This window comes from Monodon monoceros, unplaced genomic scaffold, assembly GCF_005190385.1.
Source record: "Monodon monoceros isolate NGI ecotype Baffin Bay Population unplaced genomic scaffold, NGI_Narwhal_1 Super_Scaffold_15, whole genome shotgun sequence".
In the NCBI taxonomy this organism is placed as follows: Eukaryota; Metazoa; Chordata; class Mammalia; order Artiodactyla; family Monodontidae; genus Monodon; species Monodon monoceros.
The window spans coordinates 62,271,642-62,287,040 of NW_021703771.1; the positions used below are offsets into that span (position 1 = coordinate 62,271,642).

Consider the following 15,399-nt stretch of genomic DNA (forward strand, 5'->3'; position numbering starts at 1 on the left):
GTGCAAGCTACAGCATTGTTCTCGAATTTCACTAGATCAAGCCAAGCAACTTACACCCCAACCCTGTTTTGCAACACACAAACACACACACACACACACACACACACAGAGATACATTAGGTTTTAAAGCCAGACTCTGCCACTCTACATAGTCTAGAAATCTTTTCTTACTCTGACTGTATATAAATAGTAAACAGTAAACTGACCAAGAGTTAGTTTTGAAAAGCTAAAATCCTACTATCTAGATCCGAAGATCTGAATTTTCACTGGATCAACCAAAGCTAGTTTCCCAAGACCAATTCCTAAAAATCTAGAAGTTGTCTTGGTAGAACTAACATACATCAACTGTATGTATGTGACTCAAAAATAATTAGAGGACTTCCCTGGTGGTGCAGTGGTTAAGAATCCGCCTGCCAATGCAGGGGACACAGGTCCAAGCCCTGGTCTGGGAAGATCCCACGTGCCGTGGAGCAACTAAGCCTGTGCACCACAACTACTGAGGCTGCGAGCCACAACTACTGAGCCCGCGTGCCTAGAGCCCATGCTCTGAAACAAGAGAAGCCACTGCAATGAGAAGCCTGCGCACCGCAACTAAAGAAAGCCCACATGCAGCAACGAAGACCCAACGCAGACAAAAATAAATAAATAAAAATATAAATAAACATTAAAAAAATAATTAGAAAGGTTACGTAAAGTGTACATTCATAATGCTGCTTAGAAAGTTCAAAGGTAGCCCCAGATTTCAACCTTAGTTATTTTTATGTATACCATAACACAGATCTGGTTCTGCAAGCATCAACAAGGTATCTAATACGTGTCTGCCATTTAGATTCCATTCTCTAAATGGAATTTTGTTTGTTTGTTTACTATCTTCATTCTTGCCCAGCCACTCAGTAACTTGGCATTCAAGCTGTTTTCTGTCAACCAAGGACCATACACAGGCCCCAGGCATTATCAACAAGCAAGTAACACAATTTTATCATGGACTATACGCCTAGGGAATCCTAAATTGATACTACATTGTTGGCATGTTGCAATTACCTAAAATAGCCTCAATTTTTTTCACAAACTGAAAGGATTAATACAAGAGAATTTAAATACAGATCAAATTCCACTACTGTAGAAACAGTATATAAGAAAAAAGATTCTAAGTCTCAAGTAATAGCTCCACTTGTTTCTATGAGTCATTATATAAAAAAATTCTTCCACGTTAAAGAATTACAACATCTCCTTGAAGTCAATTTAATAGATTTTGTCAATATTTATAAAAGACCTTAAAGGTTTTTAATAAAATCTGGGTATTTATTTAAATAATTTTGGAACATGATACTGATTTCATATAAAAATAAAGTGAAGAGCCTAACGTGTAGTTTCCAGGTGTGTAAGATTATTATTTTCAATGCATTTTCACATCTGTTATAGCAGTAATGAACATTGTTCTCATGTGTCCAGTTTAATGAAATCATCCATATTGTGAAGTCCTTAAAAAACTTTCCTTGGATTTTTCACTTATTCACTACTTAGAGCATCACCCTGCATGTGGTAGGCTCCCAATAATTATTTATTAAATTGCTGAATTCAATGGGCAGACTGTAAGACCATAAAAGGCAGAAATTGAACTCTTAACATAATTCTGTGCAGACCTTAGGAAGAAATCTTGCAGATTTTAAGTAGTCAACAAATGTCTACTGATGAGAAGACTGTAATTTAAATGTTCTCAAACAGAAAATTTATTTCTAGCAGACAGGAGAGCATAATTATAAATGAACAGACTCTGGGATCAGACAGTCTTAGGTTCAAAACTTGGTTCTATCAAGTGGCACTGGGAAAGTGGATAACTCTGCAGGGTCTCAGTTTCCCCATATGTAAAACTGCTCCACTGGTATTATCTGCCTCATAAAGACTGAATAAGTTCACGCATGTAGAGTGACTGGCACGGCACCTGGCACTCAGTAACACATGGTGTTCATTTGGGTATGACTTGCCTTAAATTACAAGATCAAAGTAACATATTTGGTGTGTGGAGTCTTAGAGCAATTTGCCAGCCCTCTAAAATATTATATGCATTTTTTCCCTCCAAAAAATAAACCTGTTTGGAGTGATCTAGACTACTGAAGTTCCTGTTAGTAATGATGATTTCCTAGTATATGAATGAAGCTGGGTTTGCAGACACTGCAAGCAACACACTGGTGTATTTCTGACTTGTTTCTGGTCAAGGCACCCTCTGGGAACTATCTGATTTAAAAAAAAAAAAAAAGCACCTTTGACTGTATTTCTAGTGATAAAACCATTTTATAATGCTTTTGGGATAAACGTTAAGTTGTATAAAACTGATAGTAATGCAAATAATACTTGTCCACAGCGATACAAATGAATATTGTTTGGTAGAGATACAATTGATTTCCACCTTATAGAATAGATGACTCCAACATTTATACTTATAGACTTGCCTTACAAGAACACTCTATGACATAAATCACAGCAAGATCCTTTTTGACCCACATCCTAGAGAAATGGAAATAAAATCAAAAATAAACAAATGGGACCTAATGAAACTTAAAGGCTTTTGCACAGCAAAGGAAACCATAAACAAGACGAAAAGACAACCCTCAGAATGGGAGAAAATGAAGCAACTGACAAAGGATTAATCTCCAAAATTTACAAGCAGCTCATGCAGCTCAATATCAGAAAAACAAACAACCCAATCCAAAAATGGGCAGAAGACCTAAAGAGACATTTCTCCAAAGAAGACATACAGATTGCCAACAAACACATGAAAGAATGTTCAACATCATTAATCATTAGAGAAATGCAAATCAAAACTACAATGAGATATCATCTCACACCGGTCAGAATGGCCATCATCAAAAAATCTACAAACAATAAATGCTGGAGAGGGTGTGGAGAAAAGGGAACACTCTTGCACTGTTGGTGGGAAGGTAAATTGATACAGCCACTATGGAGAACAGTATGGAGGTTCCTTAAAAAACTAAAAATAGAATTACCATACGACCCAGCAATCCCACTACTGGGCATATACCCTGAGAAAACCATAATTCAAAAAGAGTCATGTACCAAAATGTTCATTGCAGCTCTGTTTACAATAGCCAGGACATGGAAGCAATTTAAGTGTCCATCAGCAGATGAATGGATAAAGAAGATGTGGCACATATATACAATGGAATATTACTCAACCATAAAAAGAAACAAAATTGAGTTACTTGTAGTGAGGTGGATGGACCTGGAGTCTGTCATACAGAGTGAAGTAAGTCAGAAAGAGAAAAAACAAATACCATATGCTAACACATATATATGGAATCTAAAAAAAAAAAATGTCATGAAGAGCCTAGGGTTAGGACGGGAATAAAGACACAGACCTACTAGAGCATGAACTTGAGGATATGGGGAGGGGGAAGGGTAAGCTGTGACAAAGTGAGAGAGTGGCATGGACATATATACACTACCAAACGTAAAATAGCTAGCTAGTGGGAAGCAGCCGCATGGCACAGAGAGATCAGCTAGGTGGTTTGACCACCTAGAGGGGTGGGATAGGGAGGGTGGGAGGGAGGGAGACGCAAGAGGGAAGAGATATGGGAACATATGTATATGTATAACTGATTCACTTGGTTGTAAAGCAGAAACTAACACACCATTGTAAAGCAATTATACTCCAATAAAGATGTTAAAAAAAAAAGAATTGCCTTACAGTACATTAGCAGTTTGGCATCTATTAGCAATTTCATTGCAGCATTCCTGATTGTGTGCGTGCAGGCGCGCGTGTGTGTGTGTGTGTGTGTGTGTGTGTGTGTAGGTAATATCTGCTCTTCAAATTATCCTTTGAACCAATTTTATTATCTTACTGGTTTTTTCATGGTTTTCTCTGTAGTATACTGGGGAAAACCCTGGATTATTTGGGATTCAGAAGAGGTGAGTTCGACTTCCTACTCAACCAGTTGACTTATTCTGGCCAAGTCAGATACCCTTCTCCAAGGAGGAGTTGCCTCAACTGTGAAAGACAGAGGACTACACTGCCACATCTATTTGTTTTCTGAAGCAAATAAGATAATCAAAAGAGGACTCCATTGCATAGAACAATATACATTTACATTATCATTCTGATTTAGCCACATAAAATCACCTACGCCCCAGTGTGACCAAACTATAAATTGGAAAACACCTAGCTGGAGGTAAAAGCCGCTGTGGCCCCTGGACAGCAGGAATCAAACTCCTGGTCCTGGGTTGCCTTGGCTCTAAGCTGATACTTGTCACAATGAACTTATTAGAAAACTTGAATGTGATATCAAGAGGTATTTGACATGTAATAGCCTGGGTTTCCTTAATTCTTTGGGGATGATTTTTAAATAAGAAATAGGGGTAACTTAGATTTTGAAAGGAGAGAGAATTCTCTGGCTTAGGCAAATATCTGGTTTTATATGGTTTGGAGTCAGTGGTCAGATGGCCTGACATCCACTGATAATTCACTAGAGTAGTTCTCCTCCACGTTTCCGTTTCTTAAGAGTTCTTAGAAGAGACTAAAAGTATTGGAAAATACTAATGTAATTGGTCACAACCTCTTTTAAAGCCTTGCTGTACAAAGAAATATAACTTCCTTCCTGCATGAATCATATACCAAAGGCAATTGCTTTGCCCATTGTTGATTACCTACTGTAACAGAAATGGTTTGCTTGTGGAATGTTTACTGTTACCTTGTGCAACTTCTGAAGCATTCAAGTTACACAGATCCGCTCTGCTAGGATTTTCAGTAGAAGATGCTGTTAACATTTAAATTTTTTCTCCTCTCTTCTGTGTCCCCCTAAGAAAACTGCCACAATGTAGCCTGGGTTCTGTATCTTTTAGTTTTTATGTTTTCTTTTGGAAAAAAACAAAATTACAAAATAAAAAACATAAGATGTAAATACTCACTTTCAAACTTTTTTGGAATAATTAGACAAGACTTTAAAAATCAGCTTTGTCTCATAGCGTCTCTCCTTCGCCAATAATCTGACACATATTTTGATGTGTTTCTTTTTGTTTTTTAATAAATAAAGTTATTTATTTATTTATTTTTGGCCGCGTTGGGTCTTTGTTACTGCGCGTACATTTTCTCTAGTTGCAGCGAGCAGGGGTCTACCCTTTGTTGCTGTGCGCAGGCTTCTCATTGCGGTGGCTTCTCCTGTTGCGGAGCACGGGCCCTAGGCGCGCGGGCTTCAGTAGTTGCGGCACGTGGGCTCAGTAGTTGTGGTTCACGGGCTCTAGAGCGCAGGCTCAGCAGCTGTGGTGCACGGGCCCAGCTGCTCTGCAGCACGTGGGATCCTCCCGGACCAGGGCTCGAACCCGTGACCCCTGCATTGGCAGGCAGATTCTCAACTACTGCGCCACCAGGGAAGCCCTTGATGAGTTTCTTAAGTCAACATCTCCAGCCAGAGATAAAAGCCAATATATTAAAGCAACGAAAGAAGTCAACATATTAGAATCACCAGTGGATTTTAAAATAAATTATAATTTTGCTTTGCTTTCCTATTTTTCTTTTATGACACTAGTAAAATTTGCAAATCTAATTTTGCTCCCTGAAAATAAGGGGTAGCTTTCTTAAACAGCCAGTTTCCCCACATATCTATATCCAGTTTATGTGACAGTGAGGCTGTTTTCTCAAGATATACCTTTCCCAAGGCTGTTGGTTACCGGTTTCTTCCTGATACACAGCTGTAGTTCCTGCAACACTGCCCACTCCCACCTCATTTACTATAGTCTCAACTCTCACCTTGCCTCAGGCAGAGCGGGGTGCTGTTTGAAGGGTCCGCTTAGGGCAGCTACTTGCAAAGCAAAACCAGTTGGTACCTGTTGGTGGAAACTTGCACATTCATTGGGCTTTGTGCTTGTCAACCTCCCACTGCTCCACAAAGAAGCAGTGAACCAATTTTATCCTGCAAACCAGAAACAGGAACTGAACGGGCCTCTAACCAGGCCTCCAAAACAGGAAGCAAGGGACAGTCCCTGCAGCTACCAGAGGGGAACTGACTTGTAGCAGAGAACTCCCAGAAGGCTGGCACCAGCCACAGCCACTGGTGAGACAAGGCCAAGTTGTGAGCCTATAATTAGGCTTCACCTAGAGGTGGAACCAACTTGAACTATCAACTGATGAACATATGAAGCAGACAAAAGGCAACCAAATTGAAGCAAGAAACCAGGATCCCAGGAGCCTGGGAAGCAGGACCAGTGGGGACAAGCTGCAGTTGACTATCTGGGATGAGAAATGGGTGCTCTAAAAACAAATGTTATTTTTGTGCTTTGGAGTTTTGTTTTTCGTTTTGCTTTTTTCCAATTTTCTAGTAAAGCTCTTTTTGGAAAATTTTAACTTTGCCTCCATGAAAGCAAGAGGAAGCACAGTGCTCTGAGCTCACAGGGGGCAGGCAATGATATGCCAGCAGAAAGTCAACAGCCCAGAGAAAAACCATGAGTGGGCCTCTACTGGGATTTTTTTTTTAATCCCTTCCTAAACTAGACTTTTTCTTTATGAGTTTGCCTATGTTTGCTCTTTTGATAATTTTGCTAAGGCTTGTTTCTTGGGTGAAGAAGCAGTGACGAGGTAGGAAGGGGCTATAAGGTGGTTTAGACTAGAGGTTCTCAAACACTGCTCTGTTAATTGGCACGATAAAGTTTTCATCCATCATGGTGAAATGGGAAAAAAGAATAATAAATGATGTGTTTTTCCATACATTTACTGTATGCAAAAAGCTATTCTTTACTCTAAGGTTTTTAGAGTAAAGAATTCCCTAATTCAACATAAAAAATGTGTTTTCTTTTTAAGAAGTCATGGCAGTAGCTGGCTGGTTGTCAAGTTTTCTTTTTCTCTCTTTATAATACACTTACCTGGAAAGATAAAATGTTGACAAACTCATGTCAGTCTTCAATTTTTTTAAACCGGTTCATGGGAACCAATATTTAGGAAATACTGACGCCACCCAAGTATACTTCTCCCTCCAAGTATATGAGACAGTATATATGAAAGCCTCACTGGATTTAAAAGTAGAAAATGCAGAAGTGGGCTGGAAGATTCTCAGGAACTTCTCAGTCTGAGATAGAGAGGAGACAAAGGTTATGTTTGCTTTTGTTTTGTTATCTAATAAGACTGGAAGTCCTAAGGAGCTGTGCTGGAAGCAAGTGGAACCAAACCCAGAAAGTTCAGATGCCTGTCCAGTGACATGGCCCAAATGGGTGACTTTTATCACAAACCCAAGTAAGGCGGGAACACTATAGAGATGAAAATATAAAGGCTAAATTCTTAAAATTTCAGCCTCCATGTGTTTCCTTCCTGTTACCCACTGTTGCTACTGGGTGAAAGTCTGAGTAAGAGATTGCAATACAGAGAGCCTGCCTAAGAGAAAGGCCAGGCGAAGTTCTGGCTAGGGGCAGGGAAAGGGGAAGCAGGCAGCCATCCAATCCTGAGCCCCCTGAGAGGGAGTGAGGTGGCCTTGAGCAGAGCACTGTCCCTGGGTCTTACCTCAGCTGGAAGTCAAGCCCCATAAACAGGTTTGGAGGGGACGAAGGTGAAAGTGTTTATGGGTCCCCTGCCGTATCACTTCCTCCTTCGCTGAGCATCCTTCCTCCTCCGTCCCTGCCCAGGCTTCCTCCTCTGCCTAAAGCCACCCAATCCTTCTTTTGTCCCCTGCCTCACCAGAGCCCCTCTTCTCAACACCACCAATCCAAAGTGATGCTCGTACATCCAGCCAGGATGCTACCAGAAGCTAGATGAACGCAAAAGTTCCTGATTCTAACACAGGGAAAGATGTATTCAAAGTCCCAGTTTCAGGATTTCCCTGGTGGCGCAGTGGTTAAGAATCTGCTTGCCAATGCAGGAGACACGGGTTCGAGCCCTGGTCTGGGAAGATCCCACATGCCGTGGAGCAACTAAGCAAGAGGAAGCCACAACTACTGAGCCTGAGCTCTAGAGCCCGCGAGCCACAACTACTGCACCCTCGTGCCACAACTACTGAAGCCCACGTGCCTAGAGCCTGTGCTCCGCAACAAGAGAAGCCACCGCAATGAGAAGCCCGCGCACCACAACAAAAGTAGTCCCCGCTCACCACAACCAGAGAAAGCCCACGCACAGCAACAAAGACCCAATGCAGCCAAAAAGAAATTAATTTTTTTAAAAAGTCCCAGTTTTAGGTTGGCAGGAACATAATTTCCTGAATGTTTAAACAGATAAATGGGGTCCACACTTCAAGTACACTGAATTAACAAGGCTTCTTATAGTCTAGTCCCAAATTTAACCACCATCTACAATACTATTTCTAAGAAAAAGTGTGCTCCTGGATCTAAGCAGCAACCTTGAATCATTTAGCCTGAATGAACGAATATAACTTCTTTATGGTTCAGTTTTTCCATAAGCAAAGTAGGGGAATAATAAAGCCTATACCAGCCATACGTCACAAAACTAACGTTCATTTTTTAAAAAATGTTGAGACCCTGCCAGTTGGGGTCTGTCTACCTGAATGGAATAGTTCTGCATCGCTAACATCTGTATCACTGACATCTCTTAGCTTTTACAGAAATTTACTGCCTGCAATGCAGGGGGCTGGGAAGGGGTGTTGTTAGCTTGGCAACTGCCATCCCTGAGTGACAGTATTGTATATGTAAGTACAATGAATTTTCATAAAATCTTTGATAGAACATTAGTTTCCTCTCAGAACGGGAATGAAAGAGAGAATGACAAGTGTAGTCAACGAACAAACTCGATTACGGTTGAACGATAATCAAATAGGGAAAAATCAGTGAAAACCTTTAACTGCAATATTCTTTAGAAAGATACCAGTACACAAAGATAGCGGAAGCTTCTAAAAATGTAACCAAGCTTTAAGTTCTTATTCATTCTATTAAGCTGAGCTGTTCGAACACCAACATTCCCTTTTAAATGTTGAGGCCCTTGTTAAGTCCCTCTTGCTTACCATTCTATTGCAGATTGGGGTCACCTCTGAACCCCACTCCCCAGTTTGATTCTAGAGGCTATTTCCTGGAAGCCCAAGGCATTCCGTGTAGCCCCTCACAACCAGGACATGAATCTGCGCTTCTCACGGACCCTGAGCTCCTGGAGGTGGCAACGTGACAGATATTAATACAAGCAGTTCATTCATCTCTGTGGACTGAAGTGATTCATTTTTTAATCAATACTGTCACAATTTTAAGGTTCAGAATTTGAGGGCTGGAAGGAATCTTAGAACCCAATTATTACAACCCTTCTCTGAGATTTTAAATTACTTGCTCCAAATTAGAGAAGAACCAGGACCAGATCTAGATGTTGAAACTCTTGTTCCGATGCTCTGTCCCCACACACCCTGCTGCCTTCCCTTTTCAAACTCACAGGATTACATGAGGGAATCTTAGAAATTTACTCCAATCTCCCCCTCTACTTCCATCCTTGGTCAGTTTTATAGGCCGCTGAAGGAGACAAAGGGCCTCACTCACAATTATGTGGTCCAGAGCAGAGCCAGGATGAAAACTCAGATGAACTTGAGGGATGATGTTCTTCCCACTATATAATGGTTCAACTTTCGAGCGGAGGTAGTGGATGTAGAGCAATGGTCAGCATGGGGCCAAAACCTTGCCAGGTCTGTTTTTGTAAGGCCTGCAAGCTAAGATTGGTTTTTCCATTTTTAAATGGTTGGGGGAAGAACATCAAAAAAGAATAATACTTTGTGAATCACATGAAATTTAAATTTCAGTGTCCATTAACAAAGTTTTACTGGAATACAGCCACGATGATTTGTTTAGGTCCTCTTGAGTAATACCTGCAGAGTTGAGGAGTTGTGAGAGACACCTCCTGCAAAGTCTAAAATGTTTATGCCATCTGGCCCTTTACAGAAAAATCTGCTGAACTCTGGTAGAGGACGAGCAAGCGCTCTCTTAGAAATCAGAAGTCAAGTTCTACTACTATCTAACTTGGCCGCTCTCAGTTTAGAAAAACAAAGGGTTTGGACAAAACTGATACCATCCTTATTCGGTCACATCTTCAACATCTTCATGCTGAATGAGGAAGCTCAGAGATCATGTCACAGGCAGGGGTGAAACTGGGGCCTGCCCAGGTTGAACAAAGCAGTGGGATGGGACAGAGCTGGCCCGGAAACACTGGTTTTCCTAGAGCGTGTCCTCCTCCCCGCTATTCCACATTGCACCAAGATGGCTCATAAGGTCCCTGCCAGCTCTCTGCCACATGAGTTTGATGCTTCCCTCTCTTGATTCTGAGAGTAAATTAGCCCAGCTAAATGCAGATAGCAAGGGCGAAGCCGGACTTTTTAGAATCAGGCACCCAAAGTGAAATCCTCCATTAACCAGTTGTTACCTATGACCTTGGGCCAGTGATGGACCCCTTGGTTTTCTCATCTAAGAAGGATGCTAAGTACTTCCTTCACAGGCTTGTTTGGAGGATTAAATGAGATACATTTCAAATGTCTGGTCCCTTCTGATCTTTCTCTCTCCCTTTCCCAGAGACAGTATTTGGAGAATAAACAGTACATGAGCCTTGTTAGGAAACTCTTTCAAATTAGCTTAGAATTTAAGATTACTTTTATAAAAAATACCCAACTATCAATGTAATAAAAACAGGCTTATTATTTCACTGGGTGTTTTCCTCACATACCTTTCAGTTCTTTGAAACTTCTTCTAAATTATAATCCAAAATTAAAAGTGCTGTAATTTTTAGAAAAGTTATATTTCTTGTTTAGAAAAGCAAGCCACACAAAGAACCAACCTAAAATATATTATACTCATGTCCAGTTATGAAGACCAAGACTGTAAAATACACCCAAACCAAAGTCCTAGTTTATTTAGTCTGGCTTCCTTAACATGAAGTTCTTCTTGTTCTTAAAATATTCAGCTTTGGCTGAATTCCAAGACGGACACAAGCCTACTTCAGGTGTTTTGAAGAGATTGAAGAGAATTAGAACTGGAAACAAGATTGGATTATAAAACCTTCTATGTGATCACAAATGCAAGAACCTTATTGCTTGAAACCACCATTAAGTCAAATTTTATGCCCCCACTTATAAAAAAAGTAAATACGTATATATCCTCAACATTGGTTGTACAGGGTGCTAAAGGTTAATTTCAATAACATGCTTTCATCCCTAACATTTGCTAACAGATAGCAAATTGCTGCAGTCACTTGAATTGCAGTGACACTTTCTGAAATCTGTAATAGGTTGGAAAGATTTTTTTTTCATGAATTATTCTAGCAACCACTTTAATGGGCACACTTTAATGGCCAATCTAATCTTAGTTATTAAAATAGCATATCAGTGTTTTAAACAATGTTAAAATTATATACTTTCCAGGGGCTTCCCTGGTGGCACAGTGGTTGAGAGTCCTCCTGCCGATGCAGAGGACATGGGTTCGTGCCCTGGTCCAGGAAGATCCCATGTGCCGCGGAGCAGCTGGGCCCATGAGCCATGGCCGCTGAGCCTGCGCATCCGGAGCCTGTGCTCCGCAACGGGAGAGGCCACAACAGTGAGAGGCCCGCGTACCGCAAAAAACCAAACAAACAAACAAACAAAAAATTATACACTTTCCAGCCCATCAGGGCATATGGAGTAATAAAAAACAGGCCTTGGTTCTTTCACCAAAATCCTAACAAAGATATCATACAAGTTTAGTGTAAATTACAAAGTTGCTTTTGGAAGTAATTACTTGAAACTTCAAATTGGTAAGAGATGGGAAATCAAACCACTAAACTTAAGGTAAAGGGAGCTGGGAAGATCATGACATAACATGCAAATTCATACAGATCCGCTCTGCCTGCAGCTGGCTGAGTGGCAGAAGTCATGATTTCTGTACTCTCAAAAGTACACAGAAAAAATGAGGACATCATCTAAAACAGGCACAGGTATATACAGAAGGAAAATGTGGGCCAAACCTAACAGAACAGAAACCAAAACACTAAATGTAGAAAGGCTGACTGGGGCAAATATCTCGCAATGCACGAGATCAGAAGTTCTTTAAGAGGACCACACGCACCCCGGGCTCCTGGTGGCTGTGCAGTCAGACTCTCGCACAAATACACTCTCCCCAGAGCTGCGAGAGGCCGCCCGGAGCAGTCACGCAGCGCGTCTCGCTGCCTCTAAGATGGGGCAAGAAGTCAATAAGTAGGAAGCACGATTGCTGCCCAGAAATTGTTTTTTCCTGACCAGCAAAGAAAACACTTTTCCCCCTGCGGCGGCCTGAGAAAAAGTGAACCCTGACCGCGGAGGATGGGGAAGGGGTTGCACACGCACCTGCATTGTAAAAACGGTCCAGCACCGCAGTTTCCCCAAAGTCCAGTTTCCCGAAATGCAGGGTTTCCAGGGTGGCGCCCACCGTCTCGCACGCCTGCCGCAGGCACTGCAGGGCCTCGCTCTCGGCCACCACCAGCTGCCCCTGGCTCGCTTCGTTGATGACATATGCCACCGTGGTCCGTCGGCCTCCTCCGCCACCAGAGTTGCCCCGGCACCGGGTGGCGCTGCTCCCGGGGGTGGCACTGGGACACGCAACACCAGGGGCGGCGGCACTCTCCACGTTCCAGAAGCTGCCCGGTGGCGGCGGCGGCAGCTGGTTCTCCTCGCCCTCGGCGGCCGCCGCCGCTCCTCCCCTCCGGTAGCTGCCGCCCTCGGCCAAGGGTGGCACAGAGAAAGTGATGCCCTCGCCCGCCTCCGCGCTCATCTCTCCCGGCCGGGCTGCAGTGGCGGCGGCGTCCCCCGTCCAGCCGCACCGTCTGGCCAGCCACAGCTCGGGGCTGCTCCGCGCGCGCCTGGCTAAGCAGCTGCCATCCCGTGTCGCGCCGCGCCGCCGCCTCCTCTCCGGCGCCCTCTCCCCCGAAGGGACGCCGCTGCCCGGCGGCGGCTCGCCCCTCCTCGGCGCCTCCGTGGCCGCGCCGCTCGCCCGCTGCAGGGTGTAGAGTACAAGGGGTGGGGAACCGGGTTGAGCGGGAAGAGACAGCGCTTCCTTTTCTTGGCGGGCGGACAAGTCGGCTAGCGAACCTGCGCCGCGGCGCGACTCAAGGGCGCCCCTCTCGGGGTGCGGTGCGCCCTGGCCACCCGGAGTGCGGTCCTGGTTCTTTCCGTGCCGGGCGCTCTGGGAGGGGTCGGGGAGGGCGCCCTCTGGGTGGGGAGCTACCTGGCCAGCACCTCAGAGGCGGGCCGACTCCCTGGACCGCGTCCCGGAACAGCTGCAGCGGCCGCCGAGAGGATCCGCCTTCTTCCTCGGCGGCGGCTCCCCTTCATCTGCTCTGTTTCCTCCTCCTTCCCCGGCCTCGTTTCTCTGCCGATCGCCGCGCCCGCTTCGTCCTGGCACCAGCCTGGCCGCTCCAGTCTCACCGCTCCTTGCAGCAGCTCGCCCAGTCGGCCACCAGCTTCTTGGCCGCCCACTCGTCGCGGCACCGAGAGTCAGGGCCCGCCCCGGGGGAGGGCGCTGCTGGGAAGCTCGAGTCCGGACTAAACCGACTGCGCCGCGGCTCCCGGACCTCAACCCAGCTCCGAGCGCCGCCCGCGGCCAAGGTTCTGCACCGTCACCCACCGGGCCCCCCACCCAAGAAGACCTGGAGTAGGCAAAAGCCCGGAGCGCACGCGATGGCGCAAAAAAAGTCTCTCTTGCGAATACTCGGGTCTTCAGAGCCAGCGCAGGAGACATTAGCAGCATTCCCCTTAGCCAGGGCGCCCCCCTCCGGCCCCAGCCGGCCTCGCTCTGCAGCGCGGTCCGGTCAGGCGTGCGGCGCTGGCAGGACTAGGGCAGCATCTGGAGGCCAGCATTGCGCGGGGCGGGAAGACTTCAACTACAGTCCTGAAGCCGGCCTGAACTGGAGGGTGGTTTACTGGTGACAGTGGCTCTCCGCAAGTGGCAGGCTAAATTTATCGGGTCTGCCCTGGTACTTTTCATTTTCAAATTTTCAATAGCTCTGCTATCATGAATAATTGATTAGCTTCAAGTGCTGAACGGTATAGCGTTCCCATTTGGGTTCTTAAAATTTCCCCCAACATCGCGCATACTTACTTCAGATAGAAAACCGGTTCTATACTGGACTTGGCAACTCATCATCCGCCAGATGAAAGAGGGAAATTAAGTGATTACTTCTATTTTTTTTAATTGCACCACGGGAGGGCGGGGGGGAATGCCTGAATTGCTTAAGAGCAGTCAAAAGTATCTACTTATTTGGGAAGCAAAAACAGATGTGTAAGTTCTCAGAGAACTCCAAAATGCTATAACTTCAGGAAAACCAGTGAAAGCTGCAGTGAAATAAAGTAACAGGTTTGGGCTTCCCATCTCCAGGAACCGAGATGAATGAGTTTTATGAAAAAGGTTGAAGAACATTGCAAATTACATGCAAGCTAGGGGGAAAAGGAAGGATAAAACAGTTGAGTAGTAAACGGTGAAAAGAAGGAAGAAAATAGTAATGTGGGAAAACACCTAGCAGCTGAACAATTGTATCTGCACAATTGTATCCTTAATGAAGCAAAGTGAGTTAGCTTTTTCTAAAGATTTGTAAAACGATAGAAGTAAATTTCTAGCAAGGAAACTGGATTCTATGTGATCCACATCTGTTTTTGAACTTGATATCATTAGGAAAGTAATTACTTAGTGAATCCGTGATCATAAGGAAACAAAACGTTGATGGACTACTAGTAGATGTGTATCTTTTAATACTTCCAACAACTTGTCAAACCTCCAAACTTCTGTGAAAGTGTATAATCCTCCACCCCATACTGGCCCAAAACAATAAACACAGGAAAGTCGTTGGGACCATGTCTGGAAAATTAAAATGCCCAAATTCTCAAAGAGCACTTGACTACACAACTAAGGCCCAAAATTATATAGAGAGCTATTTTCTAAAAACCATAATTTTTATACCATTTCACCTTTGCTTCCCTTCCAGATCTTTTCAGAGCCATTGTTCATATATAATTTTGTTTTATTTTACTCACTTTGTTTTACTTTGAATTGATTTAATAACTTTAAAGATGTTACTGATTACTGGCACCCAAACCCCAATGCAATGCTGAAAGACTACTTTCCTTGGTCCCAAGGCTCTCCCACCTAAAAGGCATGGTTTAGCTGATTAATCTTACACAATGTGTAATCAAATGAAATTTCCATTTTTATAGCTGATAAACAGTTGAAAGTATGTAAATTCAGATGGTTCAATTTACAACTCAACTTTGAGTCCTGTGCGGAGGCAGGGGCACCAGGCAGAGGGCATGGGCGTGGTGCTGAAATTCTGCCTGCCTTCAGCTTGCCAGGCCCGCCTCAGGGTGTCTGTCTGGAGGAATGAAAGCCTTCTAATTCGATCACCCAGCAGTTGTGCTTTTTGCAATTCGTCTGTATAGAAGGCGCACCTTTTTCTAAGCCAAAAGCACATCTAATATGGTAATGGTGGAC

The 15,399-nt window shown here is 43.9% G+C and overlaps 1 protein-coding gene across 5 annotated transcripts in view; it reads right to left on the reverse strand.

Annotated features, from left to right (window-relative positions):
• Positions 1 to 13,399, reverse strand: part of MAP3K5 (mitogen-activated protein kinase kinase kinase 5) — a 207,597-nt gene extending 194,198 nt beyond the window's left edge. For 3 of the 5 annotated variants that reach the window (XM_029223393.1, XM_029223392.1, XM_029223389.1), the window contains exon 1: positions 12,267 to 13,382. In XM_029223393.1, coding sequence (XP_029079226.1) covers positions 12,267 to 12,690 — 424 coding nt within the window. In that variant the 5' untranslated portion in view covers positions 12,691 to 13,382. Of the gene's footprint in view, positions 1 to 12,266 lie in introns of all 5 variants that reach the window. The other 2 variants (XM_029223390.1, XM_029223394.1) reach the window with 2 other exon arrangements.
• Positions 13,400 to 15,399: the final 2,000 nt, after the last annotated feature.